At 38.7% G+C, this 24,110-nt stretch overlaps 1 protein-coding gene across 7 annotated transcripts; it reads left to right on the top strand.

Annotated features, from left to right (window-relative positions):
* The first annotated feature begins 21 nt into the window (after positions 1-21).
* On the top strand, positions 22-21,770 carry LOC105838951 (protein diaphanous). Of its 7 annotated transcripts, XM_012684903.3 has the most exons (16): positions 1,139-1,400; positions 11,111-11,293; positions 11,996-12,294; positions 12,397-12,417; positions 12,766-13,075; positions 13,467-13,813; positions 13,942-14,227; positions 14,307-14,660; positions 14,780-14,922; positions 14,999-15,266; positions 15,347-15,586; positions 15,660-15,914; positions 16,004-16,168; positions 16,251-16,494; positions 18,903-18,984; positions 19,458-21,770. In XM_012684903.3, the coding sequence occupies exons 1-16, from the start codon at positions 1,344-1,346 to the stop codon at positions 19,477-19,479; spliced, it is 3,276 nt and encodes a 1,091-aa protein (XP_012540357.1). In that variant the 5' UTR covers positions 1,139-1,343; the 3' UTR covers positions 19,480-21,770. The 7 variants fall into 7 exon arrangements, with proteins under 7 accessions (XP_036140077.1, XP_036140079.1, XP_036140075.1 ...); XM_036284185.1 differs by lacking the exons at positions 1,139-1,400; positions 18,903-18,984; positions 19,458-21,770 and adding exons at positions 8,445-8,657; positions 8,853-9,515 and having other exon boundaries at positions 16,251-18,620; XM_036284184.1 differs by lacking the exons at positions 1,139-1,400; positions 18,903-18,984; positions 19,458-21,770 and adding an exon at positions 22-459 and having other exon boundaries at positions 16,251-18,620.
* Positions 21,771-24,110: the final 2,340 nt, after the last annotated feature.

Raw genomic sequence — 24,110 nt, forward strand, 5'->3', positions numbered from 1 at the left:
ATGTAAGCAAAATGAGAAACCATCTATTCATATTCGAGCAGTATAAGTAACGTAATTGGGAGAGATTAATGTATTTATACGTTGAGTGTTTGTATATTCTGCAATAGAGATGCTATTACATTCTCTTTGATGACTAACTTGTGTGATTAACGGTGTGTTTGTAAAGTGATAATTTCTAAGAATAACATATCTTTATATTTGCGATAAAAGGAGTAATATTCTATAATCAACCTGTTAGATTAAGTTTTACTTTAGAGCAAGGTACGCAAGTTCGTAATTTTTGCACGTTAAGTGCTTTTACGTTTGAATGTAAATTCCATTTTGTATATTTGAAAAGCGCATTTACTTGTAAATAACCATTTTGTAATTTTTGTTCTAGGATAGAGAGATGTATCGAAGGAGGTAACAAATCTGGAAGACACAATCATGGCAAACAGAAGGGACAAGCCTATAGGCTTTGTAAGTAGAGTCATTAAATACTAATGCATGGGCATTTAAAGGAAATTTATTAACAAAAAGATATAAGAAGAAAAAATCAAGTACTTCTTTGTTGTTGTCATAAATCATGTCATTGAATACAGAAAAATATATTGCTCAGGAAGAAGCTCGTTAGAACATTTAGGACAATTCAGATTGATTTGGATTTAGATTTGCATATGTAGTGGAGCATGTTCCTTTAAAATTTTATTTAAAACATTTAAATCTGAGATTGATTGTGGTCTAAAACTGAATAAAATGCTTATTCTGAAATATCAAATTGCAATTAACATAATTGCAAAATAAAAAAAGGCAAAATAAATGTGCCAATTAAATGTGTCAATAAAGTAATAATCAAATAATTTTCATACATACTCAATAGTTCAAGAATAGAAAATATATATGTATACATATATGTTTATATAATTTTATATATTATGTATTTATTACATTTATATATTATTTATACATATATATATATATATATATATATATATATATATTTCATTGCTTTTTATGATTCAAATTTTTAACTCAAATTGCAGTATTAGAGTGGTATACTCTAGGAATATTTCTACCTTCCCGCGCTTCTTATCTCTGCAAGTTTTGCGACTATCGCAACGTTAGTATTAATGCCCTGGTATTTGTGTACGTACGACAGTAGAGATTTTAGCACCAACGAGGTGTGATCGAACGCTTTGATTGATTCATGATTTTCCCCGGTTTTGCGCATTATCGCGGTGAATATCGTTCTATTAAATGTCATTTCTGCATCGATTTCGTGACGCGATAATCGTTTAAATATGGTGAAGCAAAGTCGATAATGTTGCAAGTATAAATTAAAACAAACGGGAAGGAGTAAAAGAATGTCTGGCATCCAAAGAAGAAAGAGCTGGTATCATAAAGCCGAGGCCAGCATCAAGGTAGCGACGACTCTTTTCGGATCTTTACCTTTCGGAAACCTGTTTTTTGATAAAACGAGAGATGTTTTTTAACTATCCGCATTTACTTAGCTTAGAAGAACCGTGCAGCAATGTAAACAACGTAGACATTTTTGTAGAATTCGAAAATAGGAGATAATTCATATAAGATTATATCGATCAACGATAAAACGCATTAATTATAAAATACTTTTGTTATATATTTATGGATGTGCTTTCATTATTTATTTATGGATGAAAGCCACTGCGTCTGAGAGAAAGACAGAAAAAAGGGGAAGTAATGCGCGTGAAACTTTTCACGCAACATGATAAAACCTACAGTATAGGAATTCCGTGGCGATATGACCGTCATACGTGGGCATATACGCCGAGTTTCCTGTTGTGTTATCGTATTTGTCCACCATTTGTATCATCATAGTGAGAAACATGTAAAATACTACTACACTATTTACGCGTAGCATATCGTTCTACTTTTAAGCACCGCGCTTTTTTTTTTTTTCCATCCATCCACCTGCTCCTTTTATTCTCGCTCGAACGCACTGTAGGCTGCATTCAGAAACATTAGGTGTTGTTTTATCCTTGTTGCTCTGAATATTAAACAAGGTAGATATCTGGGTGGATGTTTCTGAACGCATAGCTCCACAATGTTCTGTATACACTTCATTTTTCCTTCCACGTTGACAAGCGGACATTCATATTCGTTTTAAAATTCGATTATCTTCGCGATATCAGAATGCTGCTATCGCGGACCTATCCCGTTATCAACAGCGGTTATCAATTTCTGCTTTACGCGAAACGTGAACGCGACGGAAAATTTCTCGCGTCGTCACTCGGAAAAATTATAATAAAGTAAATTACGCTTCGCCCTTTTGTAAACCGCTTGAAATTACGAGCGGGGTACACGTTGATAACGTAAGACTTTTCGCGAATTCTACCCGCGTGAAACGCGATAGAAGTGCGACAGGTTGGGAACCGCTGCTTTGTGGTTTAACGCAATCCTCGGTAACGATGTATGCTCGATGATACGCACAACGCACACCGTATATGCGCGATATCGTCGACCTTAGATGCGGCACAAATTCGAGCCGCTTCAGCTTGCACTTTATGTCGAGTACGCATATATATGGTATAGACTAGAGAGATCGTCGTGTGTAAATTTTCGATTTTACGCTGCGATTAGGATTATTAATTTGACGGTTAACGTCGAGCTTTACACGTGACCCAGGCGATAAGATTCTTTTCTTGCGTGCGCCGCGCGTGTCTGGTTCACCTGGTTGAAAGCCTCTGCGGGTGCAAAAACCGGGTAACTGCACCTTTCGATACACGGTAGTTACGTAGCGTTTAGTGTTCAGTGAATAGTGACAACGATTGATGCAATGCAGTCAAACAGATAGCTTACACGGCGCGTATAGAGCGTAGACTGCATTTTTCCATGCGAATTTTCACCGCGGCGATACCAATAAAATTTTATCTGTACACATCCCCAGTACGATTAGAGCGCTTTCTACAAATTGAAACGTATCGTGTATCACATGTGTTTTTGCGGCCGTTAATTTTATTTTAGCATTGTGTCTCGTAACGGTACGCGAAATATTTTGTAGAAAGTGAAGCGATCGCCAATACATATACATGATTTCTATTTTTCTAAATTACAATTCGCACATGAAAGTTTAACGAGAATAACATGTGAAAATGAAACCACTGCCGGGATATCTAATTCTTTCTTCTTTTTTTTTCCTTGTACGCGCGCGCACGTGTAATTCTAGCCCCGTGCTATCACACGGAAGCGGGTGATACGCTTCAAAATCTGACGGACGCGTTTAGCGTAAAAAGCGTGCGTAAAGAACGGTGGAGCGGAGGTGTTGCAAACCGGTATGCGTCTCTCGCGCGGAGACAAAGGCGCACCTCTCTCAGACGCGGGGATCGTCTTCTCGGTAACGGGCGCGTAGGTCGAGGAAGACGAGGCCAAAGACTAAAAAAAAAAAAAGAGAAGAGGGAAGCATTAGCTCGCGTTCGGCCTCCGCGTGCATGCCCGTCGGAATTTCGCGTGACACCGTTTCGATCTCTCTCTCTCTCTCTCTTTTTCTCTCTCTCTCTCTCTCTCTCTCTCTCTCTCTCTCTCTCTCTTTCTCTCTCTCTCTCGTTCTCGCGCGGCAGAAGGCCACTCGGATCGCTGGCGTCATCGCCCGATCGCCTCGCACGAGAAGTGAGATCATTCGCGGCCGCACGCTCTTCTTCCGGTGCTAATCGAGGAGAACGATTGGAGCCGCCGATTAACGCTGTCAAAGGCGTTAACGCGCGCAAAGTGCCCCGCGTCGAGAGGATCTTCCTTTTTTTTTTCCTCTCTTAATCGCGCGTAACGCGCGTATCCTCTCGTCGACATGCGGCAGCGCCGATTGACGAACAGGTGGACACGCTCCCGTCTACGCTCACGTATGTGGAGCGTTACGTAACGCGACGCCGCGCGTCGAAGTGCAGCGGCGGCAGCAGTCTGAGCGTACCGACAAAAAATTTGCAGAATTTGCAGCGAGTTATTATCTTTTTTTTTTTTTTGCAATTCTTGATATCTCGTCGAGACTCGTGTCGCTTCAACTCGAAAGTCTGCCATGTATAATATATGCCATTTACGACAATGCTTATCTTTTTCTCACTGCAGTTACGCTGCATATAATGCTGCATTTGTTCGATGTGTAAAATGCGGCACGCGTGTCCCTGTGTAACATGAATGTAAACAACATATAACGCGAAACCGGATCTCTAATTATGAGAGTAACATGGTTAACTGATCCCGCTGATTGGATCACTCGCTGTCTGGAGCACTCGTTGCTCGTTGTGTAAACACGCGGGATTCTGTGGAAGACAGGCAGTCCTTAATGCCAAGGCTCGCCGGATGAAAAAACCAGCGCGATTTTTCTTTTATTCGCGTACTGAAACCCATCTACGGAATCTACCCGTGGTAAATACGGCATCTGAGGACGAATCTCTTGTCGAATTCGTGTCAAGTTTATCCCAAGCAAGTGATCGTGGTTTACAGAGGGACATGGAGAATCGAAAGAAACGTGTATACTAATCATTGCAAGAAGCAGAAACCATATACCAATGTTGAAAATAGCATAAAGTTGGCACTTGGCGTGTCAACATACATTCAACAGCTGATAAATAAGATTTTTCTAAATTCTTTGAAATCATAACACACGCTGAATATATATTGGCTTGTTGAAAGCCAGTAATTTGTTATTATTATAACTTACAAAATATTTCTATATACATAATTTGATGTAATTAATATAGTAATCTATTAAAATTATTAATATAGTAATCAATTTATATACATATTAAAATTATTACAATTACAAAACACGTTTTATTCAATAGTTAGAAGAAGGTCGCTACTATATTAATACTAATAAAAGTATGATCTGGTTAGACAATTGAAAAAATAAAAACCTGTTTATATTATCGGTTCTTTCTATATAAAACATAATAAAAACAAATTTAATCTAATCTAACTTTTATGTACAGTCGCGCTACATGTTGCGTCTTGCGGAACAGCATAAAGTATTGACAAAAAAAAAGTTTACATCGTAAAACGAAGTGAAAGGTTTCTAGGAATTATCAACATACATTAACTTATAAATATATTTTACAGTGATTCACGTTCCAAAAAGAAAAGGAAAATGTATGCTACCACATTACTTTTGGAGTCGAATTTTTCAGACGTTTGTTTCTAATTATGCGTATATGAATATATCGTATTATATCATGTATATAAATATATTGTACGCAAGGTATTGCGAAAATATTAATTATTACAATATAAATCTATTGTAAAAGCAGTTGATGGAAGACACTTTCTAGTTTACATTTACGTTTTATAATAGTTTTACATTTCCCAAATTTTATTTTTTGCTTTTGTTTAAGAAGTACCATTTAAAAGTGTCAGTATTGACTCCTCTACAATTATACTGCACAAAATAGAATATCATTTATTCGATGCTGCTAGTATCTTCTTCAATCTCAGAGATAAATTATCTCTGATATATTTCAGTCATTAATAATACTTAATATTGTTACGATAAAGTAAAACTCGGAAATATTATTAAAATCGACTTTAAAAATCGTCCGTGTGAAATAAGTCTCTCGATAGCTGCACTGTTCGTCAAAACATTCGATCAGTACGTCAGACGGTGTGCTTTTTTATCGAACTTGTCGGAAACCTCGTCTATTCGGAGCCGTGACGTAGTCGGTCGGGCACATTCCGCGATACGCAAGGATCCGCATGATTCACATGAACGGCGATCTATCCTTTCGGCCGGGGTCAGCCACATGATCGGCGTGAAAGGAGGCGGATAGTGTGGGCAGACACTATTGAATAATTTGAAAGCGGAATATGAATACGTAGAGGAAGAAGAAGAAGAAGATCAGATAATTGGAAGACAAATAATCTTCCTCGAGTCTTATAAACTTCATTTGGACGTCGCGATGATTTTGGACCGGGATAATTTTGGAGTAAATGAAGCCACAAGGTCGAAGCAAAGCATTCCTGATGCCTCGCCGGGCGAAAATATTGTGACAAAATGGTCGCGGCAAGTTCGGTTTCCTTTGAGTATGGAATTTGCTGTCAAAACAAGAGAGTCGAAAACACAGTCGTATTAAGGGCCGGGGATATCTTCTTATTAGAAGCTGACGTCAGCTGCGCGAGAATAACCTCTCCCCGTCTGGGACTACAAATGTCAGGCGGGAAAATAAAGGAGAAAGTTTCTTGCAAGTTACGCCCGAAGTGGTGATCTCTCTTCTGTCCAATAGAACTGTCGCTGTCGTAGCTGTTCGACGTGGCGAGCCCGCCGTCCTGTCGCGGTAATTGGAAAACTCAAGGGGGAAACCGACTGTAGAAATCGGGGAACGTCAGCCTTTTGATGATTATCACATCAATTCTCACGATCCGAGAGACAATGCGAAAAACGTAACCGAGCGATTATAAATAGAAACTGAAACCACCCGTAAAAATTAGAGCCTCTCGAGGTGTTAATGAACACCGGGCAATATTGTTTATATGCGTCTTGTATCAATGAGAACAGAGAAATTACACGCGGGAGGGATCGAGAGCGACGCTGATCCTGATCCCCTTTGGCGCGCGGCTCGCCGATTTATCGCTGACCGACATCGGTCCGGGTCGCACTGCGCGCGGAAGAGAGGCTCTTGAAACTGGCACACGCCTCTCTTACGAATATCTCGGACCAGGTGAGCGAGAATTTTCGCTGATAAGCGGTCAGCAGCGTGGAGAAGACGCGCGTTCCGCGATCCCGGGCGTCGTACCGTAAGTGAGTGGTACGCGCCCCGTCGGGACGCTCCGACGACGTCCCGATCTCCTCTCCCTTTGGTTTCTTTAATTCCACGACGGTGCCGTTAGGTTAATCTTACGTTACACGGCCTAACTGTAACCGAGGCTGTGTGTACGCGAGCGAGCGCGCCGGTGGGCGCACCTTCACGCGCGAGCGAGGTGGAATAATAACGTCGTGGTGTAACGAGTCGATCATCGATCGGCTGTTATGAAATCGCGATGGTGACTCGCCCGAAATTCGGCACACGACAAATTATCTGGATACTCTTCCTTTACCTTCTTCTTCTTCTTCTTCTTTTTCTTTTTCTTTCTCTTTGAATCTTTTATTCGTCGCGACCATGCGATTTCGCGGTTGGATGCACCGAAGGACTTCATGATATTTCTTTATGTTTATTTTATTCACATTTAAAAAATTTAATTTAGTATCTTTCTCTAATGCAAAATGTACATAATTGAATTGTCTTCGAATAACACACGGAGAGAATTTTCTCTTAAAATTTACCCTCAAAAAATCTGGTAATTGTAGGATAATGTGTTAACTCGAGGAATTTTATTATACTTTTAGTAAATTTTACTAAGAGTTTGGTAAAATTCCTCGAGGTCACACATTACCCCGCAATTACCAGATTTTGAGGATAAATTTTAAGAGAAAATTTTCTCCGTGTAGTTACTGAATTAGCAATTAGTTTGCTTCAAATTAAATACTTTAGGAAAATAGAAATATATTTTATTTAATTTTAATTTTGTTTTTAATTTTGTATAATGATTATTTATGGTACGTATCACTTATTAATAATTGTAGAACAACTTAAAAAAATAAATAAAAATAGAGAGTCCTGTTGAGTAAGTAAAAAAAAAATGAAAAAAGGGGGTTTATTCCAAATGTTTTATTAAGAAAAATTGTTTGCAACTTGACTCAGGAATCGGAAGGCAAAAGAAAATTTGTGAAACTTGGGAGACTTCGGATTGTGCGGTAACAATGTAAAATACACGTTACGAGCGTGAAGGCACGAGCTGTGACGGTAATCTTTCACCACGGATCAAAGAGGTTTGTCGTTTGGATTAGTGAGCGAACTTTCTACAATTGCGGCAATTTCGCGTCGCGAATCGCTTCGTTATCGCGTTGGATCTAATCGCGAATGAGCGTCGCTTGTATCAAGGATAATTTTTTTCCGCACGCGCAGTGATTGTGCGAAAACCTATGAAAGTGGTAAAGAAAAAAATCACTCTATTCTTAACTTAAATTTAAAAAAATAAAAAAGATTTTATTTCCGCCAACTTGTAGACATTGTTAGAGGCTAATGATAATTTGAATCAATTAAACGAAATGTTTGCAATGAGAGCCATAATATCCTATACAGGGTTGTTTCGAGAAAAAAATGCAACTGAAATTTTATGTAATTACGCGGTATCAAACGCGTTAATTACGCTAATTAATGAAGAAAGTGAGACGGTTACGTGAACACCACCACATTCCACGCTCGGTTCGCTTTGATACGAGGAAACGCTACGTAGTTATTTTGTTGCCTTATCACTTTTCGTGAGGCGTGCCAATTATCGGTGCTGAACATCAAGGTAATAATTTAATAAATAATCCCGTCCGAGCGCTAACTCATAGAGCTAACTCACGGTTTAAGATCGGGGCGACGGTGGGAGGGAGAGATGGGTACATTCGAGAGAGAGAGCGTCGTGGACCGGCGATAATCGCCAGTCAGTTTGTTCCCCCGTGAGCGCGCGGTCCTCGTCGTTCTCGCGAGAGGTTTTTCCCCTCGGTCTTTCCTCCGTTCGCGCGCGTTATTACTCGCGTTTCCGACAATCCGCGGGTGTGTGCGGCTGTGAATAATCCACTACATGGGAACAATCGTTATCGTGAGAATTCCTCAGATAAAGAAATAGCGGTGATAATTGTTAATGGACGCGATATCTAGCGCTTTGAAATTGATCGCCAACTGGCGTAATATTTCTTCGCGGATATCTCTATCCGTGAATCTTAAAATACATATTTACTGCTAGCTGCTTATCACATTTGGATAATATTATATATTTTTGTGTATTCGCGTGTGCTCTAATTTTTTTTTATTTTTTTTTTTTAGAACGAGGAGGATTTTTCGAACCCTCCGCGACTCATCTCGCGGACGATCATCGATCTAATGTTCGAGACAGCTTTATTCGTATCGCTTATCGAGCGCTCTACCCACGTTAATAATCCGCCCCGCGGAACGTATTGGTCGCGTACATGCGTGCGCGCGCGTACGCATCCGCTCTTTCCCGCATCATCCGCGTCCCACTGGGAAAACGCGCGCGCGTTCGATCGTTCTACTTCACCGCGAGCGAGCGAGCGTTGAATTATTCCGGCTGCCTCGTCGTGAATGCGGTGGGTACAGTATCGCGCGTTTTACACGGTCGTAGACACTCGTGCGGAAACCTCGTCGGCCGGTGTTTCCGCCGAGAGAGGGAATTAGCGCGACGAAGACGCGCGGCTGCTGCGCCGCTACCCTCGGTAGCGCCGTGTCTCTCTTTTCTCTCATTTCGACGTCCTCGTGAGAGAGAGAGAGAGAGAGAGAGAGAGAGATAAAAGGAGGAAAAAGTTGTGAAAAAAGTGTCGCGCGTGTCCGCGACGCCTAAAAATAAAGGTGCGTCGTTCGACAGCTCGGATTCGCAGCGATCTTACGCGCGTGTCCGATGTGAGTCACTCGTCGAAGTATTAATCGTCCTCGAAGTGTCATCGCGAACACGTCGCAATGATTACGGACTGGGTGAGCTTTTTTTCGTACTGTAACGTTAGATTGGAAAATATCGGCGTCAAATTGAAAGTTAAAAGCGCTCTGCGATTCATTTGCTTTTGTTACGTTCACCGATGAATCCGAAATGACTTGCGTCTCGCGAACGTTCAATTATAAAACGAGGAAAGGAAATTAATTGAAATTAATAGGGGGAATCTTGGCATTTTAGTATCTGGCACACCGTTCGCTTAGCGTTTTAGGTTTTTGCGTAATAGCAATGGCTATTAGTCGGCAATTAATTCCGTTGTGCGAAGTCGCTTTGTCATCCTTGATATTACGTGCTATTTTCCATTGTATAAATGAAAATTGCAACTTTCGCATTCACGGGATCGTCGTCAGATCATTAATATTGTAATCACTGCAGCAGGGCTCGCCAACGATGAAAAAAAATATTCTACGAAGTTTTCGCAAGATTGTATCCCACGGGGTCTCACGTTATTATTACTTTGATAATAAAAACTTTTTTGTTTGTCGCAGCACGCAACGCGAAAAACGTCCGCGTTTACCGTATTAATCGAGGGACGAGTCTAATGACGGTGCTCGTCGTCGTTATTCAGTTATATTACCCAACATTCGGACGGCCGAAGAATCTGTAATGACAGTAATTAATTTCGCATGCGCGTGCTACTTCGTCGTTTCACGTTCTACCTCTTCATTTACGATTCGTAGCCTCCGGGTCGCGCCAACCGGGTCTTGAATTTCGGAGCGGATTTTGGCCTCCGGTGTTCGGCGTTTGACCGCGGAGAAGGCAAACGACGACGACGTGGCAAAATTCTCTTGGTCGCCTCTTCCGCAACGCGGCCGTCGTCGTCGTCGTCGCGCGTCAAATGCGTTGCGTATCGCGTAAACGCGTGTCCAGTTATCTCGCGGTAAGCGGACGTAATAATTGCTTCCAGCTCCGGCTCCGGCGCGTGATTTTTCACGTCATCTCGGAAAAATTCGACGTGGCTTCCGAACACGTCGCTAAGCCATCAGCGAGCATGAGTTGCATGCCGCGCTCTCGGACGGTTATATCATCGTAAAATGTAAACTCGTTCCGTTACCACAAAGGAAAATATTTACAGCTCGGGATATCGGAATGTAATTTATCGGAGCGCGGTCGAATTTGCTCTCGATTTCCGAGGCCGGGACTTGCTTGGATTCGTATCAACGTATCACTGCCACCTTTTTGCGGTTCATCGCTTTCGTTGATCCTGAAACCGGAGACTTCTATGGATCTCTAGTCTCGAGAGATCCAGTATATGTATTCCGCATAAGATATTTGTTCCCACGGATAAAAATTGTTGGATCTTTAATGAGCGCTCCGAAGTTTCTACGTTCCATAAACCTTATTTTATATCGAAGTTTTCATCTAATTATCCAGACGCCGGGCGTTTATTGTTGTGTGAAGAGATGCGAATATTACATGCAATGCGCTCTAGAAAATCAGTATAATGATAGTGAAAGCGACATTCTTCCTTAAGAATAGCTTTTCTTCTACCGAATTAAAAGCGCCAGTTAATTGTGCCATTTAACGAATTGATTTCTGACGAATAATAAATCTAAATGTGTTAAAATTATTGTTGCAGTTGGACACATGGTTCGGCCGGCCGAAAAAATCCGGACGCGGGGGTGGGCCGCGTGGCTATTCTGGCAGCAACACCATGCCCAGGCCACATTCCGGCGACGATATCAACGAGATCGAGCAACAGCGTTGCATCATCGAGGGGATGGATGAAGAGACGGTGAACGATAGATTCGAGGAAATGCTGGTGTGTACCACATTGTACATATGTTTTATACAGGCTGAATTATTATACTAAGGTGTTCAAGGGATAATTTTTTTGAAGAGCAACTACATGTTTCCTTTACACTAATTAATTTATCGTGTTATTCCGCGCGTAAAATTATTAAGATACGATTATCAAAAAGTTAAGAGTTTATGAGATATTTCATATTGTATGTCGAAATATATCAAAATTAAGTATAAAATATATCTCGTAAACTAATGATTTTTTGATATCTTAATCTTAATATTTTTATGTATAGCATAATTACAAAAATAAGCAATTAATTAAATTGTAAATTAATTTAAAAAAATTATAATTCTATTGAAAAAACAAAGATGACATTTGGATCTTCAAAGCTCTACTTAAGAAAAATTTTATTATACTTGGTATTATCTTCAATACCGAACGGTCGTAGAATACATGTTTCGTACTTTGTTTTAGAATTTACTTGTAATATCTTTAGTGATTCACTGTGTATATATCGAAAGAGGTTATATATTTTGTTTTTTCTTCGGCAGTAGCAAAAATTTTCAGTTGATCCTTTATCTTTTTATCCTAAACATTTCGTATAGATGAGATGCATAAGCAGTACTCAATAATTATTATATAATGTGAGGTAACAAGTGTCGAACAATATTTTAAAAGAATGGAAATGTTTATTGCTACTATTTTTTTTCTATTCAGGCCAATATGAATCTAACGGAAGAAAAGAAAGAACCGCTGCGACAGCAATCAGAGTCGAAAAAGAGAGAGATGCTGGTGTTGCACTATAAGGGCAGCATACAGGAGAATCGATCGAAATTCGACAAACCAGCGGACTACATACAGTATCTGGCGCAGCCCGATTTGAGCGTAAATAAGATCTACAACTGCATCGAGTCTCTCAGAATCGCGCTCACTAACAATCCGCTTAGCTGGGTACAGGAATTTGGCACCAAAGGTCTCAAGCAAGTTCTGGCTACTCTCAATGAGTGTTACCGAAAGTAAGTGAATCCCATGCACTCGAATGTAAAGTGTCCCACAGCGTTTAGGCCGGTTCTTGAAATTGTACAATTTATTCTAACATTGGTATTATTCTATTCCAGTGCCTTCATATGTTACGATAGGTAATTCACGTAATAAAATAATGCTATTTGCTTGAATGTCATTTTGCGATAATATTTACGTTGAATATTTCTTAACCGCTTTTACGTTATATACGAACAAAGTTTTGCTAATAATAATATAAAAAGTTTTATTATTTTTACATATTGTAAGAGAATTTAATTTGGAAATTATTTAATTACTTAATTTTTACACTGCTCAGCAAAATTCTTAATTTTTATTTAAATATTACTTTAGTTTTGCATGATGCTTATGGCAGATTTTATTACAAGACTCATGCTTGTAAAAAAATTTATTGTAAAATCCATGTTATTATATTTTTTATTAATAAAAAATTTGTTTTTCTTCAGTGATAACCGTTACGAGCGGATACAATACGAATGTATTCGCTGTTTAAAGGCTATCATGAATAACACCGTTGGTATAAAGGAGATGTTGGCTCATCAAGAGGCTCTCACCATCGTGGCAAGATCATTGGAACCATCGAAGCCGTCCGTAATGTCCGAAGCTGTAAAGTTACTCGGCGCTGTGTGCCTAATATCCAGCGACAGTCACAAGAAAGTTTTAGACGCGGTTACTATGAACGGCGAGTTCAAAGGTCGCGAAAGATTTCTGCCAATTGTACAGGGTTTGATGAACAAGAAGAATGAAAATTTAAGGGTATGTGTTTTATTTATTTTATTATCTATTTTTTATTAGAGATTCGCATAATTTAATCTCATGAATAATATTGCTTTTGGGTAAGAGACCAGACATAAAAAATGTTGTCTTATATTAGGAATATTTTTCTATATGTATAGAATGTATATAATATTCTATATGTGTAGATGTTATAAAACATTTTATTGCATTGTTAAACAAATATTTGTATGAATTATTTTAAATTAAAATAAATAAAAAAAAACACAAACGAAATTTATTTAATAATTTATAACAACAGAATGTCGCAATGTTTGCAAGTGTAAAAATTTTAACGAGCCAAAAGTTTAATTAGTTAATATTGGATATAAAAAAATCTTTTTTATAGCTTTATATTATTTTTATGCTATAGGTAGTGTGTCTTCAACTCATAAACTCGATAATATCATCCGCGGATGACTTAGATTTTCGCTTACACCTAAGGAACGAGGTAATGCGAGTAGGTCTAGCCGACATTCTTGAAATGTTAGAAAAAGATGAGTCAGAAGATTTGGCGACGCATTTAAAGATCTTCAATGATCACAAAGAGGAAGATTATGAGGAGTTTGTACAGAGATTTGACAACGTACGCTTAGAATTAGATGACGTTAATGATTGCTTTGAAGTTGTAAAAAATATGGTGATGGATACTTCCGCCGAACCATACTTTCTATCTATACTTCAGCATCTTTTATTTATTCGAGATGATGCTCTAGTTCGGTGAGTATATACCTGTACACAACCGCATTTACTTTTACTGTCGCGATTTTATTAACGAGTTATTAATATAAATTTGCTTATCTTTAATAACCCTATTTACTTATTTTTGTTTTTGTTTTATTTTTTAGACCGGCGTATTATAAATTAATTGAGGAGTGTATATCGCAAATTGTGTTGCATCGTTCAGGCTGTGATCCAGATTTCAGCGCAACAAAACGCTTCCAGATTGATGTACAACCGTTAATTGATACCCTAGTCGAAAAGTCACGGGCCGAGGAGGAACGCCGATTGGTAGAGGTGTCGCAAAAATTAGAGGAAGCTATAGCTAGTAGACAAGAAGCCGAGGCAAAGCTTCAGCACGCGGAAAACAAGATCAAAGAACTGGAGCAAGGAACGGGGAAACCTGGTGGTCCGGTAAGTAATTAAAGTTATATATGCATTCTCGTAAATTGAATAATTTTAAAATATCTTTTTGTTGTATATGAATGTATAGAGGGCAGGTATATGTCCGCCTCCACCACCTATGCCCGGAATGGGCGGCGGACTACCACCACCGCCACCACCGCCTCTTCCTGGTGGTGGTGGCGGTCCACCTCCACCACCGATGCCTGGAATGACATGTCCACCTCCGCCACCTATGCCAGGTTTGAAGGGACCTCCACCTCCACCTATGCCTGGAATGGGAGGACCTCCACCACCACCGCTACCAGGAATGGGACCTCCACCGCCACCGATGATGGGAGCATTATCTCCACCGCCTCCTATGGTACAAGTTTTACCTCATGGGTTGAAACCAAAAAAGAAATGGGAAGTAGATGGTCCATTGAAAAGAGCAAATTGGAAAGCGGTATGTGTAATCTATTTACAAATTTGATTAAACTACTATTGTTAGAAGATATATTTATTTGAATATTAATCATTTTTTAGAATAGTATATTTTCTACGTAAAAATTTGTGGTGTTTTAGATTTTGCCTCACAAATTGACAGAAAAGTCGTTCTGGACCAAAGTACAGGAAGACAGATTGGCTAGTCCGGAAATTTTGGATGGTCTCGCGCAGAAATTTGCTTCGAAACCGAGTGGCAGAAGAATGGATGATGTAGTTGACAAGTAAATTTTATTTCAATACTTGTTTTTATATCACATACATATACATAGAATATTAATACATTTTTCGTACATATAGGTCCGCCCCAACGAAAAAAATAAAAGATCTTAAAGTTTTGGATAGTAAGGCGGCTCAAAATATATCGATACTTCTTGGTGGCACGTTAAAGCACATGCCTTATATGGAAGTGAAAAGATGTTTATTTAGATGCGAAGGACCAGTTATTTCGGACAATATATTACAAGGATTGATTCAGTATTTGCCACCGCCCGACCAATTGTCGAAGTTACAGATGTACAAGGATCAGTACGATGATTTGACTGAAGCGGAACAGTTTTGTGTTACGGTAATCTTATTTGATTTTTTTACAATTTCTACATTTTTAATTTATCCTGAATATAAGATTTGCAAATATTAATGTTACAGATATCCACGATAAAAAGGTTACTGCCCAGATTGAGATCATTAAGTTTTATGTTGCGGTACGAAGAGTTAATACAAGATATAAAACCTGACATAGTGGCGGCTACAGCGGCATGCGAAGAAGTAAAGAATAGTAAAAAATTCGCACGGATTCTCGAGTTAATATTATTACTTGGAAATTATATGAATTCTGGTTCCAAAAATGGTCAAGCGTTCGGATTTGAGATTAGTTTTCTTACAAAGGTTTGTTTTGGAGTACATTTAATGCGAATTGCATATTGTCTTACGACGCTGTTTCACGATGTTTATTTTTTAGCTTACTAGTACTAAAGATATCGATAACAAGCAAACTCTTATGCATTACTTGGTGGATACCATAGAGAGAAAGTTTCCGGAATGCCTCAGCTTCGTTGAGGAATTGGCACATGTAGATCGCGCCAGTCGAGTATCTTTAGAGAATGTTCAAAGAACGTTACGTCAAATGGAGACTAATATTCGTAATCTCGAACAAGATCTTACGAATGCCAAAGTTCCGCAATGCGACGAGGATCTATTTATAGACGTTATGAAAGTATCCTTTGTTAATAATAATTGATAACTTTATCTATACATTTTTTGTGTTGATTAGACATATATTTCCTTGACGAAGCTACTTTACAGCCGTTCGCCAAGAAAGCTAGGGAATCTTACGAGGTTCTGCAGAATATGTTCAAAAATATGGATGCTCTCTACACAGACATCTCTGAATTCTTTTCCTTCGACAAGCAGAAGTACACCATAGAGGAATTCTTTGGCGATATCAAAACATTCAAAGACGATTTCTTGGTAAATAAACGGCAAGTTCGGACTGCGTTATAGCGTTATATTCAATCGTAATCTCTAATGCGATTCTACTTTTTCATCGTAGCAATCGCAGAGGGAAATAATAAAATTGAAGGAGGGCGAGGAAAAACAGAGACGAGCGAGAGAAGCGCGCGAGAAAGCGGAAGCGGAAAAGGCGGCACGAGCCGCACGTAAACGGGCATTAGTAGATATGAACGCGCACGAAACTCAGGAGGGTGTTATGGATAGTCTGATGGAAGCACTCCAAACGGGAGCAGCCTTTAGTCGTCCAGATCAACGACGAAAGCGACAAACTCGCGTAGCTGGTGGTAAGTTGTATAGGACCTACGTCGAGCGACAAATGGCAAAGAAGGACCAAGCAGCTCAAGCACATATATTTAATAATAATACTTTAGACAAGCCTACTATATTAATGAATGGATTTGAAAATCTAACTCCAACTGAAATCAGACGACGCGATATACTTCCGAGCATTGTGACTGAATTACGTGCAACAGATGATTCCACAAGCTTCTTTACGCCGGAAGAGAATCGAGAAGTGTTCAAGCGAATGTTGATAAACGAGGCGAAAAAGACGCCTAGGCAGACAAAGTATTTATCCAGAGTCACGTTTTTTCAAAAAAAGAAATTATGCAGCCGTTGTAATCAAGCATATTACACAAAAATGTCGGTGTATGACGAAACGCCGAAGAGAGATATTTTGTTAAAAACATTCAGAAACCTAGAGTCCAGATGCATTAAGGATGTTGAATTGGACTTGACCCCGCTAGTCGATAAAAACATCTTTATTAATCGAGCGAGTTTGCTTAGTCCGGTTAAGCAAAGGCGCGTCGTAGTCAACAAGATACGCAAAAGAAACAGCATTATACGTCGCGCTATATCGAATCGCAAGCGTATGCGTGCAAACAATACAATCGCAAAGTGTCGTAGGTTGACTTTCTTGCAAAGTCCATCCAGTATGAGTACTACTATGCCATTGATGGTGAACACACCGGTTGTAGGCACAAATTCTGCAAATAAAAAAATGTCAAAATCATTTGATGGTATTCATACTAAGATATTCAAACCGGCATTTGCGCCAATGAAAAGACTCTTAAGATCAAAAAATTTTGAAAATCTAACGCTATATGACGAAAATCAAAACATACAGGATTTGAGAAGGTCGGGATTTTCAAACTCGAACATGTCTGCTCAGTTTTCGAATAGCGAACAGATAACTAAAGCGCCATCGCCGCTAGTAGCAGAAATAAGTGGAGTTACGTTATTATCGGAAAATAGTCCGTTACATTTAATAAAATCAAATTCTATTCGTGCTATTAAAAAAGGTTTAAATACACGTGAGGAAACTTCTAGACATTTTACATATACATATAAGCAATTTATTCCGGCAACAAGCAATTTAAATGCAAAAAATTATTATGAATTGAGAAAGAAGGCTAGGTCATGGAAAAAGAAATGGAAGTTTTGGCAAACCCCGACAAATACTATTTAATAAAACTATATGCTGCTTTAATATTTATACAAAATGCACTGATAACGAAAATAGACATTAATGAGAGAAAAAATCTTTTTAATTAATTTAATTAAAAATCTTTTTAATTGCGAAGAAACTTGTTCTAAAAAGCGTTAAGAGATGCATACTCTAAAAGTCTTTTAATTTTTCCATTAAAATCGGCGACAGTCTTATTTTAAAAACATGTTGTGCATATTGCAATAATATTTTAATGATATAATTCCTGAGTAATTATATTCTTAGAGAATACAATGTACAAATATTTTACACTAGTCATATTAATTAGTAATCTTTTACGCTTTTTTATTTATTTTGAGAACAGTAAGATTCAAGGAGAGAGAGATATATCTATATATATAAATTTGTAATTACGTGCCGTACGAACTATTCAAGACTGCAATTATAATATTTGTGATACTAGGAGGGATCTGATTTGCAGTATTTTCATGTAATATATAAATACTCTATTAATATGTTAAAATTAAAGAAATGAGAATGAACATTTGTAACGGAAAGTTTTGAGTTTTATGTACGTATTTGACGCACGCAAATATTTTATTGATTACTGCAGAAATTGATTACTGCATTATACAAGAACGCATTAATAAGATAGAGATAGAGTCGAACTTCTGTCACGTTTTGATTACTTATGTATCTAGATCACAAACTTAACTGAGATGTAGGTGGTATGTAATTTTACAATTTTTCCTGATATTGATGATTGTAATGTTATATTAAAGTACTTCTGTTTTTTTCTAATATACGTTGCTTTGTAAAAATTTAAATTGTCATTATTTATGTATTTCAAATTTTAAGTGTGACATAAAGCAATCGAGTTTTTAATAAAACATGTATCAAAGATTATCTTGTAAAAACCGTATACATATATATATTTATAATTAAATGCAGAGTAATGAGTTATTTGCTTGTTTTAATCTTGTTTTTTCCTTTATATTTGTTCAGTGTCATAAATTATACTATTTGATATAAGGATACACATCCGGAATATCGGTACGTGAACAATGTATAAAATAATGTTCCGTTCCTTTTTCGTGCAGTAATTATCGAGAAAACATCTTACTTACAAAAATGCATAACTTCTTTTGAAATGCATTCCTTTAGTACGCGGAACAAATTCTATTACTCTTGAATAATATCAGTAAAGCCTACTGTAACGAGTTCAATTCTGTTTTAATTTTACAGCGGAAAGGAGAGCGCAACTAAATAGAAGTCGATCACGTACTGGATTAGTCGGAACTGGCTTACTAGGGAGAGAACTTTCGACGTAAGTATTACCATATTAATCGCAAAAGGAATGCGTGAACGAGACACGCTCGAATGAAACGCCCGGTCTCTTACCTTCGTATTACACGCACGTTAGGAATATATAACGTTTGCTCAACTGTTTCCGGAAAATAAGATTGCTGTCAATTTAATTCTGAGTTTTGCTTACTTTACGAACGGTTTACTCGCTAACCGGAAAATACGTAACGATCGTAACATTTAATTTTAATTTTATTACGTACCTCTTACACACACAAATAATTTTTCACACGATCTCGAAAAAATAGATAACAGTCTGCAATTTTTTATGTGGTAATAATGTTAAAATTAGGTAATTTTTTTCTGAAAGTATTGAGTGCTATAATTGACTCTTCGCGTACTTCCTGTCTGATTGCTGGTGTCTGTTGACATTACACTGGTTAAATATATACACATTTGTATACCTACACCTCACCTAACTCATTGTTGTTGCAGAGAGCTTTTAAGTTCGGCTTAACCTACCGGAATACATCCTGTTTCCGTCCTAAACTCGTCGCTGTGATGATTTTACACGCATCGTAGTGGAACAATATGAACGCGGTGAGAATATGTAAATTGATATTCTAGAGAGAAAGAAAGAGAGAGAGAGAGAGAGAGAGAGAGAGAGAGAGAGAGAGAGAGAAGAGGACGAAGAAGAACGAAATTCCACGTCAACGATCCTCAAGTCTAGATCGAATTTTTGCGATTCCGAACTGAGTAACAGAGTCTTCCTTATATAGTTAAATATTTGGTTTTGTAGGTATATTTTGTACTTGTATAAATATAGTTAACGGATTTGTATAACGGAACGAATGCTTGCGTACCGATACTCGGTAGGATGAGCGCGAGAATTTATTCCGTAGTAGAAGATGACTTCGAGATGACGCGAGAAAGAATTCATCACCAGTAAACGCATTTGTAAATACGCATAAGGTAAGTGCTGGTGACGAATTGGCAATTTGTTGAAACTGCTCGTCTGTGCAATTGGCGACATACACACTTCTACCGCACTCCAAGCATTTTTACTGCCGTCTCTGTGAATCAAGCGGTAAACTTCGCATTTATTTATGTACATGGCTGTAAATATATTTTATCACGAGAATCATAGATGTGTAGTGAAGACGCTGCGACTTAAACTTATTTCGATATTACGAGATGTATTTGTAAAAATTATACACTTCAAGAACACGTAACTCGGATTACACATGCGCCTTTCCGATATTTTTAGCGGGAATGTCTCGTATGTACAGACATTGTTGTATGATGCGGCGAGGAGATTTGCAATTATCGCTTATTTCGACGTTACGAAATGGAGACGGTAATAGCAATTTATCGTAATGGCTCCCTTGCTAGCTCGATAAAACGACCGCAAAGCGTGCATAGCTTGACGTTTACATCACCGGTTGCTCATTTAATTCTAAATATTTCACATATATCAAGAATATTTACAGTGATAGTGTATTCGAATATTTGTATACCAAATTGACGCACAATTTTGCGGCATATTTTTAATAATCACTTTACTGTCTTATGTCTATCTTTTTTAAAAGGGCACTTGTATCTGCATTTTTTATAACGAAGGCATTTCACTACCGACATAATGGCATTAATCTAGGATAAAAAAAGAACTGAAATTACTCTTAAGGGAAACGGCTTATTTGATGCAACGTTTCGCGTTTTGTGATAATTGAAGAGCCCGATAACAGGCTTCAATGGCGGTGAAACTCAGGGAAAGAGAGAGGGAGGGGAATCTCCGAAAACGGATACACGATGTGAACAGTACGAATCCAATTTAGATTCGGCAATGCTAAGTTGACAATAGATAACACGCGACGTTTACATATAACTTTGCTTTCTTATCGTCTTTGTACAAATGAAGATATAATTGCTGACAGATTAAAATCGCGCGTGAAATTATCGAATGTAAAATATGTAAATCATAAGATACCAGCAGGATATTTGGACTAACTTTTACGTTGGACTCGCAGTGTTGACGGAAAGTCGGTCACCGTTTTCGGCGATGGTTTTCGAATCCGGATGTTCGAGCAGGTCAATCCGATTATTATGTGGTGTCGCGCTCGGGAATAAATAATAATTGTGTAAATAATAATCATCTCGGGTATGTGCGATCGTCCGAGTGACACACGACGGGAAATCTCGCCGTTGTAGGTTGTAGGATGAACGCGATGTCGTGTCGTTCAGTTAGCCAACAGGTAGCAGCGCGGTGGGGCGGCTATGCCAAGCACGCTCGAAATGTCTAGCGAAAGGCGACGTAACGAGCCGGTTTCTCGGAGCTGTTAAAAATCGCGGAAGTATCTCCGCGGATAGAGGAACGCAATGCCGCGCGTTCCTTGCGCGGTCGTGGAATTTTCGGACGGCTCGTTCTCCGGGCGGATAATTTGGTGGAGGGGGGGGGGGGAGGGGAGAGTATATCGGCGACGAAAACGCGGGCTGTTACGCAGCCACCTTAGGCGCACATTATTACTTGTGTACATTCTAGCACATGCTTCTGCATCGAGTGATTTTCCATAGAGTAGGAGACGGTGAAAATGCCAGCTGTATATTTCCTTCGAGGTGATCGCCTGTACAGATTTAAATAAAATTACGACAGAAATCGCGTTGCCTATCGATCGAATCTCGTAACGAACGAATTATTTGTTAATATTTTAGAGTTAGATACGTAAATTAAGAACCTAAATTAAGGACTAATTGTATCTATATTGTGAATATACGCAGAGCTAAATAATATCAATGCATCTATTACTATTATCTGTTGCGTTTTATTTCTCGTCATTCATCACGAAATATTTACAGATTCGACGTATTACATGGGAACAGAAAATTGCCTACACATTATCATGCGTTGTATACATTCTTAAGTTTTACGGACGCTCTTCTGGCTAAATGCCACTCGCACGAAGATGAAATCTCCAGTTTGTAATAGCAATAATAAATAGAAATCGTCTTTTACTTTCTTTTTAAATCATATTTAATCTAAACGTGTTTTAAACACACGAAAAAGTTTTCACCGAAGTATCTAAAGATTTAGCTGGGTAAATATAGATTTGAAGATGATTTCAAATTTTATTTGAAAGTAATGCAGGATGTTTGCAACTTGCTAGAATGTCAAAATTTTATGTAACATTTATCATACTTGAAATTCCTGTATAACAAAATTATTTTCAGATTTATCTAGCTAAATGTTTAGATATTCTAGTCAGTTTAGCAAAACTGTTCTTTTCGCGCATATCCAACCGTGTCAAGTTCCGCAATTACGTTTATTCGATAAAATACGCGTAAAACATGAATGATTACGAGTGTAATCGAGAACCGTATCTGTTTTTTTTTTATTGTTGAACTCCTATAATCATGTTCTTGCAGACGCAGTCAAGGTTCGGCGCGATGCGAGTAATCGGACATAACGACGCACGTTGAATATCGAGAGAAATCGAGGGAGCTGGTCGCGAATTACCGCGACACGCAGTCACGCGTGGATTACACGTGATATCGATCGGCCGTGCTTAAGAGAAACATATGCCGTTATCGCTCGCCCGCCTCGCGTCGAGGTTCTCCCGTTTCGCGATTTTTTATCCTTACGAACGCGAGGACGAGGTCGTGATCTGGTTTCCCTTCTCCACTTGCAAAATCCTCACCGTGATTTGCAAAATGCACGTCTCGCACGCGCCGCTGAGAACACTATGTTAAATTCCTAAAAGTGATATTAAACTTGTTCGATTTTCTTATACTGCATATTATGTCATTTGGATCTACCTTTGTAAAAAAAAAAATACTACTGGCCTCGCGAAGAAGCTATGGAAAACTTATCGTATACAATATTGAATTCAAGTAATTTTCCAATAGTTTCCAATAGTTTTTTCGTGAGTTTAATACTACTTTTTTGTAAAGGTCTGATCAAAAGGTTCTAAAATAATAAAAAAAATTTTGTAGAAAGATCTTACGTATTAAAGCCTTCGGCACACGATACGATTTTCCATGCTAGATCGCATACGAGGCGTCTTACTACGTATCCTCATTAGCTTACAATTGGTGACATAATCATCCGAGCCAATCAGGACACGTAATTAAGACGCCTCGTATGCGATCTAACATGAAAAATCGTATGCCGAAGGCTTTAGATGTAGACATGGTCATTGAAAGCCAAAGGAGAGAGTTTTTAAATAAAATATGGCAATGGAATAAAATACATTTTGGAGCGAATAGACTCGAATAGGCAACTATTGTTAAATTACGTAATTTAACAATAAATAAATAAGTAATAGATTAACAATACAATTAAATAATGTAATTATTTTTTAACTAAATATTATAATACAAAATAAAGTTAGTACACACACGCACAAACGACTTTGGATTTTATTTCCGAGTTGAAATCTACATAATTAATCCTCTATTATTGAAACATACACGGGCAATTTTTCGTATAACGTTACATCGTTGAGAAAGGCATCGTGATATTTCAATCCGCGACACGAAGTCACGCAGTGGCAAATACGAGCGGGCCGTAAGCGCGATGATAATCCAGACGGTGCACAATAAAGATTCCGCATTACGCATAGTGCCCATCTAGCCGCAGCGACCGTAATAATCGCATCTAAGATAACTATGTTTTGCCGTATATAATCGACGATAATGTAATTTCTTATATGCCGCGCGCATAAAACAAGATGGATTCGAGCTGCAATTCGATCCGATCTCCGAACGGCGAGGCCGAGCGTCAGCATATATGCATTATCAACGCGTAATGATCTCCGGGCGGCTTTCGAACAATAATCATGAATTAGCCTGTCGATGCCGGCCGTCTCGCGTCGTTTCTCCGCCGCGGAGTCGTATAAACGACGTTATTACGCAAACCTCACGCGGGGACCGTTCGGCGCGCGATCACGTGGCGGCCCCCGGGTGTGTAACGCGCGCGTCTAACTTTTATGCGGCCTCTCTCGTAGGCGCCTTGCCCTTTCACCAAATTCGACCGCGTCGTCGGTTTCTGGGAAACCCGACGTTTTCATCTGATGCGACGTGGAAACACGCCGCGTTTCGACGTCGGATACGCGACGGCGGCGACGCGCCCGACGATCTCCTCCTCGGCGCGGC

The sequence above is a fragment of the Monomorium pharaonis genome, chromosome 3, assembly GCF_013373865.1.
Source record: "Monomorium pharaonis isolate MP-MQ-018 chromosome 3, ASM1337386v2, whole genome shotgun sequence".
Classification (NCBI taxonomy): Eukaryota; Metazoa; Arthropoda; class Insecta; order Hymenoptera; family Formicidae; genus Monomorium; species Monomorium pharaonis.

Coding starts and splice junctions, on each gene's coding strand:
- LOC105838951 (XM_036284182.1), top strand. CDS start 1,344: ATGTCTGGCATCCAAAGAAGAAAGAGCTGGTATCATAAAGCCGAGGCC. Junction 12,295..12,396: donor CTCAATGAGTGTTACCGAAA/GTAAGTGAATCC, acceptor ATTCTATTCCAG/TGCCTTCATATGTTACGATA. Junction 15,267..15,346: donor CGGAACAGTTTTGTGTTACG/GTAATCTTATTT, acceptor TTAATGTTACAG/ATATCCACGATAAAAAGGTT.